This window comes from Serinus canaria, chromosome 14, assembly GCF_022539315.1.
Source record: "Serinus canaria isolate serCan28SL12 chromosome 14, serCan2020, whole genome shotgun sequence".
Classification (NCBI taxonomy): domain Eukaryota; kingdom Metazoa; phylum Chordata; class Aves; order Passeriformes; family Fringillidae; genus Serinus; species Serinus canaria.
The window spans coordinates 174,971-188,130 of NC_066328.1; the positions used below are offsets into that span (position 1 = coordinate 174,971).

The window sequence follows — 13,160 nt, forward strand, 5'->3', positions numbered from 1 at the left end:
TAGGCTAAGCCCACTATGGACACCATATTTTTCCTTCCCAGACTGAAGCGGCAACTCCGACAATATTCCATCCCAAGTGTTTAGCTCCAAACCAGCAGTTTTGGGGAAAGCCACGAGGTAACACACAGTTGCAAACTGGAGCTATACTGTAGTCTACTGTTGGCTGCAGATCAAATGAAAAACAGTACTTGATTGCTAATCTGCTATCAAGGACATTGTACATTCCCACACTGTGCAGATCCCACCTGTTGTGGTGTGATTTCAGGGTTAACCTCAGAAACCTGGGTCCCTCTCCTGAAGATTCCCTCCCAGGTGTGTCAACCACCTCTCCTTTCCCCTCCCTGACCCCTGCCAAGCACTGTCTGTCAATCCTGGAATTCTAGAAGAGCATCAAGTGATTGGCAGATTCAAAGAATACCCTCTACCCCCTGGGGGGCGGGGGGGAAACTGGGCCATCCAGGTGTCCTTTCTCCCTTAAGACCTCCTCTCATACTGTACCTGGTTGGTGGCTTTCTACCCCTTCCCCCCCTGCATGGTTCGGGGAGTTCTGTTAGAGCTGTTGCTGGATTCAGAGGCCTGTGGGCCAGAATAAAAGCTCTGGATTGAAACCCTCCATCAGAACCAACTCCTTTCCTTCACCACAGCCAGCCAAAAATGTCTCTGGGGTGAAACACCACAGTTGCTGCTATTTGGTTCAGCAGCAAGGGCCAGATAAGCCAAGGCACATCCCATCCAGCAATGCTGGTAAAAATACCAATACCCACCCAAATTGTACATGCTTCAGAGGAGAGTTCTGAACTGTAAATGGCCAAACACAGAAGTCACAGCCAGAGGGCTGGCTGAGAAGCATCACAGCCTGGAAGTTCAGGGATGAATGCCACAGACACAATGTCCTGGCTGAGAGGCCACTGCGTCCAGCTCATCCAGAATTGCAATGTCAGTAGCTGGAGCTCCCTCCGCTGTCAGCCAAGGCAGTCTGGCAAATGAAGGGTGTTTTATGCACTTGCTAGAAACACACAAGTAAGGGTATGACTTCTCTAAATAAAGAATATCCCTAGCTCAAGGAGAATTACTATGTTTTTCTACAAATAGCCTTAACTATTTAAAATATTTGAATATTTAATTCTATTTACAATACTGCTAAAGAACATAACAGAATCCCAGTGTGGTACAGAACCGTAGAATGCTGCCCACATAAAGGCATTAAGCTGAGCTCATTCTACTGTACTACCCCTCCCCAGAGATAAGAGGTGTCTGTCTCATGGGCAGCCTTGGGCAGGATGTCACAGCTCCTGAGCACTGTCCCATGTACAGAAGGCCTGAAAACATATGTGCATGTTTCCCACTTCAGACCATAAAATTCACCAGTCTATCTATGGTGAAATACACTACTGACCAATTTATAAAAGCAGGCATCTATAGCACACAATGAAGTAACAAAATACTTGTTTATTGGTAACTGCATGTTCTGTCACTTGATAACCACTCCCCTTCTGTCCCACAGAAATGCTCAGATCAATCTTCCTTGAAGAGCTGAAAACATTGTTTCCATTTCAAAGAAAGAAATGCAAGAAATTTAACATAATTTAACTAATTTTAGGCCTAGTTATAATTTGCTCTTTAAAGGACAGGCACTGAAGCCAATGCACATTAAGTACTAAATAAAAGAAGCCAAATGCTTGGCATTGCAGATGGCATCAGTTACACCAGAGCCTGCAAAGTAGGAAGCAGCTTCTGGTTGACTTTTCTATATAACAGGTTCCTGTCAAATACTGGAACAAGGAACTGAAATGGCTAATGCATCTGAGACTCAGCCAGAGGCTGGAGAGCACAGACTCAGGAGGAGGTGGTAAGAAATACATACTTGGAAGTAACGTAAGTCCATTCCAGGGTTGCAGTTTGAACTACTACCTTGTTTTCCTGGGGGGAAAATTAACAGACAGCTCCAAACCAATCTGAAAGGTACAAAGGCATTTGAATCCCTACTTTCCATGACTCTTTCTATCCTAGCACTGCCCCATATGTTTCACTATTTGAAAAGGCAACTAAGTCTTAAAGCAGTCACCCACGGCTGCTGACAAAAGGGAGCTGTGCAGCCTAGGAAGCATTACAATCACAGAAAGGCTTAGCACCTGGCCCAGCATCCCATCACAGTGGCAGCAGTTCCCACAGAATGTGGGCTAGAACAGCAGTGGATATACACAATAAGGCCATTTGTTCTTTGGTGTACCTGAACAACGTCTGTTTTGATATATCAGATTTAAAAGGTCAGTATTCAATATATTTAACAGTAAGCACCTAGAGTTAACAGTCATATATCAAAGCTCTGGGTATGATAATAAAATCCATTCAGAGAACAAATCCTCCCCCAAAAACATCTGTGCAAAACATGCACATCTTCCAAACACGATTTATGACAGATTTTAGTAATACAAACCTTCTGTTTGTGCTGGCTTTGATCTTCCAATTAAGGTAATCTACAGCAAAATCAACTACCACTCTAAGCTGGGGAGAACTCACATAGTTTTCCCAACAAAAATCTGAGACAGTCAAAGGCAAAGATAAGGCTGATGAAAGACAGGAGAATTCACTAACAGAGTCAGCACAGGCAAAACCAACGGGAAATTCACTGAGGAGGAGACAGGAGAACTGTCCTGGTTTCCACAGGAAGCCAAGTGAAAACCTGTGCTGAAGCTAAGCCCTTTCTACAAAGGCTGGGTCAGAGAGACCTTGCTGACACCTCAGTGTACTCTCCATGGTAAACTTCCAAGTTGCCTCTATTCAAAGAGTACCATAAAGCTATTGTTTGCATCCAAATTTTTACCAGAAAACATACAAGCACTCAACTAGAAGCACCTACATGAAACAGCAAGATGGACTGCCACATGTGAAGAACTAGTCACAGTAATCAGCAAATTACTAAAGGCATCCAAAAGACCTGAATACCTAGGCAGGGGAAGACCACAATCTTTCCAAACATATGACTGTTTATGAGTATAAAAGAAACTTTCAACACATTTTGTCCTTGTATCAGCAATCATGTGCTGCAAGCAAGAAAGAAGAAAAAGAAGACACTCTTAACCATGTCAGCACTACTTGTTCCAGCAGAACACATTTACAATCACATGACTGCAAGTCAGCTCACGCTGGAAGCAGCATCCCATTACCTAGCCTACCTGCTGTCCAGAATCTTCAAGTGTGACCTTCAGGCCCCTTCCTATTCACAATGTTTGACATGTTGACTGTATGGAAGCCTGATTCCACAAGGGCATCCTGAGCCACAAGCTAGTTAGTTATGTTCTTACCTAACAGTCTGAGGAACTCACCACTAAGTAGCACTAATTTTTCACAAAGTTACACTAAAGTCTGGCTCTGCTACCCACCCAGGCAGGCCAGTATTCATATCTTCCGCAAGGCAACCATTCCCTCCCCAGCCCTTCCTCCCCAAATCACCAGATTATCCTTCCTACGTACTCTAACATAACCCTCATCCATTTGCCTAAGAATCTATCCACAAGCAATAGTGTATAAACTGACCTCACCGCCACAGACAAGAGTTTTTCCATTAGTGACAGTAACATGATGACCCTAATAGAACGCAATGCTGGATTTCCCCCCTGGCGGATTGAGGACTTTGTTGTGTGAGCGTGGCCTCGGCCCTAGTCGGGGTTCGTGACTGTCCATCTTGGGTTCTGGCTCCTTGCATCGCTCCTCTTTGCCCAGAGCGTTTTTCTCGCCTCCGTCTTCCAGGTGTGGTTTGATATTTTCTGTAGCTATATTAAAGAAAACATAATAGATCATCGGATCACTCACTATTCTGTAGTGCACAATGTGCCCCATCTTCAGATGGCTGCATTTTTTTCCACAGCACATGAAGGTTTCTCATTACCTGATAATTTTTCTTGAAGGAAACATGTATTAAGTAAAGAATTTCACTTCTCACCATAACTCCTCTCTTCTTTCAGCAATCTTTCTAATCTTTCATATCCTTTTTAAGGATATAAAGACTGAGCAATACACCTTCAGAATTATTTTGGCAGTTGCAGGCAATTAAGAGATACAAGGTACCAATCAATCTTTTCATACTGAACTTGAAAGCAGGGATCCCATCATTCTTTAACAATTAGCTGAGCAATAATAAATTTTGTCAGTCAGCTGTTTATTATTTACAACTACAGAAAGCAAAATTAGCCATTTGAAGGAGATAGCAAGAGAGCAAGTGGTAATCTGATAAAATGTTATGCCATATACAGATTCCATACATATCTGTATATACACAAACATGGTATCAAGCAAAGTGTAAACACACAGACACAGAGTATCACAACTCATGCTGGTGTTCTCCTCATTACGAGGAACAGAACCATTTCCCTGAGACAAGCGATTCGATTTCTGACTAAACTTTTCAGTCATATTATCCTAAAAACATGAGATTAGGCTAAGTTTCTTGTCCTTCTGTTTAAGCAGAAGGACAAGAAACTTCCTCATAGCTTATCTTCCCAAAGAGAACAAAGAAAATAATTTCTTTTGCTGACCTTCTAGCTTCTTTGGTACTTCCTCTTCTTTTAAGACAATGTGATCCTGCAAAGAAATCAAAAACTATCTTAGTGCATTATTATTCTCAAACAGCAAGTCTGTCACAAAATCCCTCTGGAAATTTTGCTTCATTTTTAAGTTTATACATCACTTATCAAATAAAAGCAAGCTGTGTGCAGCCCTTCATCCCTTCCACTTCTACAGAACCTCAAGAGCAGGGGAACAAATCTTCTATGTTAAGGCAAGATGCATATCTCAGACAATTCATTGAAACATGGATGAAGAGGCTACATTAAAACATCAAAATGGTAAGCACAGCAGTGGTGGGTTAACTGCTAGACTCAATTTTAGAGGCCCTCTGTCAAGAGCTCCAGGTGTACCTCACTTACAAGAAAGACCAAAGGCTTTTTTTTTTTTTTTTGAATGCACATCCACAGTCTAATTAATATTTTTACAACTAACTGCAGAGATCTAATACACCCAAAATAACAAGCTATCAAAGAGACTTTGGAAATAACTGTCGAACTCAAAGTCACTCCATGCACATTCAGTTCTGTTCCTAGGGAGAGCATAGGCACATGACAGAGCACGACAGGACCCTGGAGCTACTTGCTTCTTGATCTGACAGCAACAGAAGTACAAATACCTTGGGTTTGTTCGGGTGTGCTCGCACAATGCTAGGAGAGACAGGAGACCCAAAGATATCGCTTGTCTTCCCACCAGGTGGATTCAAGCGTGGACGAGGCTGAGCAGAACTAGAGTCCTCAAAAATGCCACTTTCTTTTCCTCCTGCAAGGCAGTTGTTAAGACTTTTTTTCTAGATTAGTTTTATCACGTTATATTAAAAAAATAAAAAAATATGTAATTCAAGGACTTCTACAACCCTGCTGCCTAGGGACTTAGTTGTATTTCCCTAGTTGAAATCCTTTGTTACAATTCACCTGCAGGTCTCAAATTGAGCTAACTGCTGACAACTCTACAATAGAAGTGGTTTCCTTTCATCATTTCTTAGAACCTCAATTTGAAAAGAATTTAGACTTGAATAATGTGCTAAAAAGTCTGTGAACATGAAAATCACTAAAATATTCATATATTCAGAAGTTTGTAGAGACTTGTTCAAACCTACTCAGTATATAAGAATGCAACATAAAAAGACAGATCCCAGTGTTCCAGTTTAGGAGCACAAAACCATTCTATGCTGCAATTCAGAAGCCAGTCACACAGAAAGAGGGGGCAGCTTTTACCTGGAGGGTTTGTTCTTTTTGGAATGTTCTGAGGTTTTTCTGATGCTCCAAAGATATTGGATGCCATCCGGTGTGGCCTGCTTGAAGAAGACACTTCTTCTATACTCCCAAAGAGATTACTAGAATCTCCCCCTGGGGGCTTCAATACCCTATATCACAGAATAAGAAACAAGATACGAAAGTTCAATTAAAATTTATAGCATTCAACATATTTGATATCCCCTTCCCATTCTCTCCTTGTATGTAACTATCCCGATTTTAATTTACTTTAGGTAATTCTACTATATCCATGAATATCTACTTTTCAAGAGCTGTTTTATTATTCTTAAGTTCAGCACAAATAATGCTAATCTCCTGGGCAGTCAACTTGATCATTAAGGTATCTATGATTACATGGAATGATCCCAACACTGTCACCTACACAAATGGCTACACTATCTAAGGTGCTCCAGAAAAAACAGAGATTATGATGGGTAGAATTTTAAAAATAACCATTACAGAATCAGATTTTGTGCTAAACTGCACATACCAACTTTGAATCTGTGATACAATTCATACCCACTGACTTTTAAATAAAGGCAGACATTTCACAACTACTAAAGAATTTGCTAGTCTCAACCATCAGTTATCATAACAGCTGCTGTAGTTTAGAATGGAGAGACAGAATACCAAAAAGACAATTCTTTAGCAGTCAAGCTGCAAATTCATTAAAACTAAAGCTTTGCACCAGAGGATATCAAATGGATCTGCAGAAAAATTGGAGCTCACAGCAGAAATCATCTGACTTCTTGAAAACTTACCAAAAGTCACGCTTGTCCTTCAGTAGTAATTCCATGGTTAATGCCTAGATCTTGTTCAACATACTAAAGGTCCTTTCCCAAAAAGGAACCAAATGTGGAAAATTAACAGAAAAAGCAAAGGAAAAGGAAAGAGATTACTACCTAAATATGCCTGAAAGAAGTTCATTAAAAAAAAAAAAAAGTGCCTGGGAGTGCTGGTGGACAGTGGCTGAACATGAGCTGGGTGTGTCCAGGTGGGCAAGAAGGCCAATGACATTCTGGCTTGTACCAGGACTATGACAGCAACCTCTGCTGGGCACTGGTGAGGCACCTCAAACCATGGGGGCAGTTTTAGGCCCCTCATGACAATAAAGACCTTAAGTGGCTGGAGCATATCCATAAAAGAGAATGGAGCTGGGGATGGGTCTGGAGCACACATCTGATGAGGAGCAGCTGAGGGAGCTGGGGAGTGGCTCAGCTTGGAGAAAAGGAGGCTCACGGGAAACCTTCTGGCTCTCCACAATTCCCTGATGGGAGGCTGTAGCCAGGGGATGTTTGGGCTCTGATCCCAGGGAGTAAGGAACAGGACAAGAGGAAACAGCCTCAAGTTGGGCCAGGAGGCCCAAATTATCAAAAATAATTTTTACAGTTACATCTACCAATTACCCACAGTCTTAGCAGCTGAACGAAGGTAGCAGCTCAATTATACTACTTCTAATCTTAACCCATGATCTATAACCTAAAGCAACCTTTGCTTTTAAACCAAGAGAACAGTTATAAATTGCAAGATCTTGATCCCACCCTTACATTTTAATTGAACACAATTCAAATGTAAGCAAATTATTACAACCCCTACTTTCCCTAGCCCTGTGACAGCAGAATGTCATCACAAGTGAGCTACACCAAGTATAAAATGCGGTACCCCTTAGTACCAAGATCTACTGCAGTTTAAGATTTAATTTCACAAAAAGAGATATTTGGCTGCTCTGCCAGAAAATGAGCTTTGTGTGCATTTCAGTTCTCAAGATGCAGAACACAGTTTTAGGCCTTTTGGGAAGGAAAAAAAAGTTCCTCTTTTGGTCTGGGAACAGTTTATATACTCAGCACTAGCCTCAGAGGGACTGTCTTTGCTGGCCAATTTAAATATTTTAATTCTTTGTACGACTGTGGATTTAATAAATGCCTTTAGCTTAAGGAGTAACTAGAATTTAAGCAGACAGGACAACTCCTTGTCCAAAGCACAAGTTAGATCACACAACGCTTATTTATTTACAATTTAGTGTCCAACAGACTACAGATCCAACTAGCCTCTGTGTTCTCCACGTATATTAGAAGACTTAAACCCACAATTAAAGCAGACATTGTATAGGTAAATTATGTATTTCAAACATTCACAATGGTCCAGAAATCATGAGGCAGTTTAAGTACTTAAAGTGGGGAGACAAAGAAAAGGGAACTCTACAAATAAGTAGTTTGGGAAGGGGTCTCTGTTAAAGTGGACTCCTCTCACATAATTTAAATTATTTTTTACTTTACCCATTCTTTTCAGCTATTTTTAAACTTCATTTAGTCTTTCTTGCATTCCAACTACACTAAGTATACCAGCAAAAAAACTGAAAGGAAGTAAAAAGCTGTTTATACAACTGGAGTCTCTTACAGCCCAGATTCATTCAATTTACCACACTGTTTCCTTAATACATGCCTACAGGCATAGGAGGGAATAATAAAATAACTACATTCAGATTTTTCTAAGGAAAAATAGCCAGTCATAAGAATCAAATTACTTCTCTTTCTTGCAATGGGTTTTAAGACCTATTGCAGAAAGGAATTCTAGAGAAAATCCATTTTAAGATTAAAAGTCTTGATAATTCAGTAAAGAAACTTCATCAAAATAAATCCACCACTGATTAATCTTACACTGTCCTCTTATTTTCCGTTTAGTAGCCACACTATGCAAACCCTACTGTTGAATAATTAACCTGAGGCACCACTGGTGGCATTTACAAGGTAGAAATCAGCACAAGTACCTTTTCTGCCAGAATCATGCAAAATAATGTCCTGACTCTACATACACGAAGTGGATTTGCCATCTCAATTTCAAGAACTTCAAAATAAATTTTGAACTAATACAAAGTCAGATAACTAAGTCATTGACAAGAATTACCAAACACAACCTTGAAGTACGGCAACAAAGTCTGTCAGCTGATGCCAACAAGAGGAGAGGGCTTTGCACTTGCTTCCTCCAACCAAATATGTGGGAGACTACAAAGCTATTTTCTTTCTGTGTAGCCTCTAGAGCACTGCCGGCCTCCCTGTACTACCACGTGCTGAGTTCTTGAGCAGTGAGACATGCAGGTCCCCCCCCCCACCAAGTAAGAAAATCAGATTTCACCTGTAAATCCTACCAAAGGAAAACAGCACACTAAACTCAGCTAGCCAAGACGAGCTGCTACAACAGAGTACACAGAAATTTAACATATAATTTAACATATGTATAGTAACTTTAGTTTATACTTTATAGTCATTTTAGTTTACATCAGTATTATGCCAGTTTATGCAGAGACATTTTTGTTTCTTGTAGCCAGGTATGTTGGGTCTTTATTCCTTTGGGAAGGTGTTGCTTTATTCTTTCAAGCCATGAAAAAACAACCCTTTGTCTTCTACAAAATCTAAATCTGCCTTTCTCTCCCTCCCCTCCAGCAGACCAGAAGTTTGTGAACTCCTCTAAAACAGCTAAATCAAGAGCCCTATTCTGCAAGTTTAAAAGCCCCCACTAATTGCTTTGTTCTCTTCTGGCAGATTTGAAGAATTTTCATTAGTTTTTCTGTTCTTTTTTTTACTATCCCCTACATTCTAAAACACTTGAATTTGAATGCCCTTTCCTCATTAAGCCTTTCAGACAACCTATAGAAGGCTTATTTATTACTTCAAGACACCCGCTACATAATTTTTTTTAATCCTGCCTGAAAGTTAAACACTAAAGTTTTACCAGTTTTTAGACTGTTCTAAGACAGTAGATAAGTGCTGCATTATGCATAAGAGGCTAGCAGAAAGCAAGGGTTGAGGTTTGGAACCGCAGGCTCTAAATCAAGATAGAGGTCCTGGGGTGCTCGTGATGTGGGATCAATGGAGATTCACGGCTCATTAAACAGCTCACTCGCATACAAACAGCAAGCTGTGTTAAGCAGCCATGCTCTTGATGTGAAAGGCCCAAGATACTCAGCAGTGGCCCCGATGGGAATTGAGGAACACGAGTATTACATTTCCAAGATGGTTGAATTTACCATTGTCAGCTCTTTACAATGGCTGTGAAACTGCTCATATACAGGACAAATCGAGTGTATGTTAATACAATGTGTCTTTATAGCGTACAATAGCAGAATGATACAACTCTGTCCTGTTTTGCTTTTAGAAGCTCTTAGACATGTAGTACCATGTTTTATTTTGAAAAAGCAAAACTTTCTTAAAAATACAGTGTCATTGTTAAAGCTTAAAAAAATAAAACTAGGCAGTTAATTATATTCAGCAAACTAGTTGCTTGCTCTATCACTGTACACATTTATAGGATCACTAGAAACACATTTCACTGGACATTTAAGTGAAAGCTTTCACTTAAAATCTTCTTAGTATAATTTATTTCTAACAGTAATACCCCTGTGCTATGAAGTTCTCAAAATGCAAACACTTGTTAATAATTTTCTAGGCATGATTTCTACACTAGGAAGACTTTTTTTCTCTCTTCTCTTTTCTCTTTTTCACTTCCCACAGCTGGTGGTGGTTGCTGCAGGGATTTGGAATTAGGCTCAGATTTAAACAGAGCAACTTCTATGTACCAAGGACTGCATTCTCGCTAAACAAAGTTTTGTTCAGGGAATGAACAAAAGCCGTTTAAGCCGCGTCTTTAAACCAGCTACTTTTACCCTTGATGGCACAGGCCATGAGTCGACATAGTAAATGCCTCAGAGACCACGCTGCAAACCCGCTAAAGAAGTTCCTGCGGCGCTGCCACAGTCTCTGGTACAGAGCTGTAGTGGCTCCAGCATGCTCTCAGACACCACAAAAACACCCCGACACGGCAACAGGGAGGAAGCTGTAAGGCCACCTCTGCTCGCTGTTAACTAACACGTTGCAATGGTCTGCCTGGAAACCCAATTTATGCGTTAAACGTAGTTTCAAAATTACCATGAAAACAGACACTTCTCAGAGACTACACCAAGGATAGAGCATCCTCAAAAGTCTTCTAAAACCATGTTACAGCTTGGAGGGACTGGAATACGGGAAAACTTACAGTATTCTTAGACAATTTCGAAACCTTTCCCCCGTCCCCACGCGACAGCCTCGCAGATGGATTAATCACTGCACTCACGCCCTGCAGTATTCAGGGTAACTGCCCTCCTCCAAACAAAGCAATATACTTCATCTTGGTAGGGCGAAAACAAGCCGACATCTGTAGGCGTTTGTGCACAGAGAGTAGCTGGGGCCCCTCGCTGTCCGTGAGTAGAAACACGGCGGAAGAAGGTATTCCCCAGCGCTGAGCCCTTCTCTCCGCGCTGGAGTCCCTGCAGGAGTTCTGGGGTCGGGCCGGGAGCGGCACCTGTGGGTGCCCCGCCCGGCCCGGGGGCTCTCCTCGCGCGCCCCAAGCGCAGCCGCAGCCCGAGGCAGCACCGAAGGCAGCGCATTGCGGCCACTCCCCGTCCAGCCCGGGGGCGCGGCACAATTAAACTGAGGGACGGCGAAGGCGTTAGCCACGCGCTGGCTTCTATCCGGCGGTACGGGAGGTATGGGGCTTCGCATCCGCTCGCCGCGACCAAGAGGTCCCTCGGAGGAGCCCGATCTCCTCGGCGAGAACACTATATCCCCGACCCTCCACCCTCTCTCCCGCACGGTCCTCAGCTGGAGCCCGCACCTCCCGCGCTCGAACAAAGCCCCGCCGTCGTACGACTACTTCCCCGCGCCCCGCCAAGCGTCCCCCACTGCCCCACCTGGAGCTAGGCTTGGCCGGCTCGGCCTCAGCGCCCTGGAACATGGTGGCACTCAGTAGCTCCGCTCCGCAGGCCCGCTCCAACCGCGCCGTGGGGAGACCGGCCGCCCCGCCTTGCCCGGCTATTGGCCGATTTAGCTGCCCATCATGACGAGCAGCCTAACGAACGCAGTTCACTCGCTCGAGATCCTGCCTATTCGGCCAGCCTCGTAGAGGGAGGGAAGCTTAAAACGACCCGCGTCAGCGCTCATCCTGGATGCCTTCCATTGGTTGTTCTACCCGTCCGTCAAATGAAACTGCACAGCCATTGGCTGGAGGAAGGGCAGGGCGAGCAGCGGAAGGGCATTTAAAGCGACGGGGGTGGGGTAGGGGTATGGGCTGTGGTAGTGGAGGGGATTTTGGTCTTGGACTCGATCTTATGTGGGGGTTTCACCTTGAAGTGGCGATGCAACGCAGAAAACAGAAGATCATCGAATGGAGTAGCCTTCGTATCTTACCCAGCGTTTCCGAGTTCGACGATAGCCGAGCGGCAAGCCCCGAGCCTGCCGGCAGCCCTCGGGAGCCCCTCATGCGCGGAGGGAGCGTTTCAGCGCGGGAGATTGAAGCCGCTCCGCGGAGCGCGGGCGACCCGGGCAAGCGAACAGGACGTGGAGCGGGAAGGGCGTTGCAGCGCAGGCAGTTTGCTCAGTTTTCTGGTCATTACAGTTGCTGAGAGAACTCAACCCACTCAGCAGGGAACTGAGCCCCCTAAACTCACCAAAAAAGATGCGGTGTCTCAGACTGAAGTCCCAAAAAATCATGCAAAAACCCCATGTAGCCACCCAGGCTTCAGGCTGTAGTTAATGCCTGAGCCTGTCAGTGGATTGTATCAGTGATGGACAGCTGCATCAGATAAGACCAGGTGGATGACCTGTTCAGCCTGGTAGCAGAGCTACAAGACAAACTAGAAAGGTTGAGAAGTATTAGAAAATCAGAGAGGGACCTAGACTAGTGGGACCATGGCGTTCCTAAGACAGGAGCATCCAACAGAAAGGAGATCCTCTATCCATCCTCCAGCAAAGAGCAGGTACCAGTTGTGAAGTGAGAAGCAAGTGGAGGGCAATCCATACTCAGGGAAGCAAGCAAAATTCTTTTTTGCCTGTCTTGCTTTTCCCTCAAAATACCCTCATAGGCAAACTCAAAAAAAGTGGGTTGGATGAGTGGACAGTGGGATGGATTGAGAACTGCCTGAGTGGCAGATCCCAGAGAGTTGTGATCAGTAGTACAGAGTAAGGAGAGCTGTCACTAGTGGTGTCCCCCAGCGTTCTCTGTTGGGCTCAGTGCTGTATAACTTGTTCATCAATGATTGGATGAAGGAGCAGATGTGTCCTCAGCAAGTTCACTGCTGATACAAAGGAGTGGCTGATATTTCAGAGGGTTGTGCAGGCCTTCAGAGGGACTTCAACAGCTTGGGGAGGTGGGTAGAGAAGAACCTTCTGAAATTCAGCAAGGGGAAATGCAGGTCCTGCACCTGTGGAGGAACAGCCCTGGTCACCAGTACAGGCTGGGAGCCGACCCACTGGACAGCAGTGCTGCAGAGTAGGACCTGGATGTCCTGGTGGACAGCTATCTGTCCCTGAC

At 43.6% G+C, this 13,160-nt stretch overlaps 1 protein-coding gene across 2 annotated transcripts; it reads right to left on the reverse strand.

Moving 5' to 3' along the window:
• Positions 1–1,429: 1,429 nt before the first annotated feature.
• Positions 1,430–11,699, reverse strand: JPT2 (Jupiter microtubule associated homolog 2). 2 transcript variants are annotated; one of them, XM_018924722.3, is made up of 6 exons: positions 11,542–11,628; positions 6,581–6,652; positions 5,781–5,929; positions 5,183–5,325; positions 4,536–4,581; positions 1,430–3,773 (listed from the first exon to the last, which is right to left on the reverse strand). In XM_018924722.3, exons 2-6 carry the CDS (start codon positions 6,613–6,615, stop codon positions 3,589–3,591), a joined length of 558 nt encoding a protein of 185 aa, XP_018780267.1. In that variant the 5' UTR covers positions 6,616–6,652; positions 11,542–11,628; the 3' UTR covers positions 1,430–3,588. The 2 variants fall into 2 exon arrangements, with proteins under 2 accessions (XP_018780267.1, XP_009097876.1); XM_009099628.4 differs by lacking the exon at positions 6,581–6,652 and having other exon boundaries at positions 11,542–11,699.
• Positions 11,700–13,160: the final 1,461 nt, after the last annotated feature.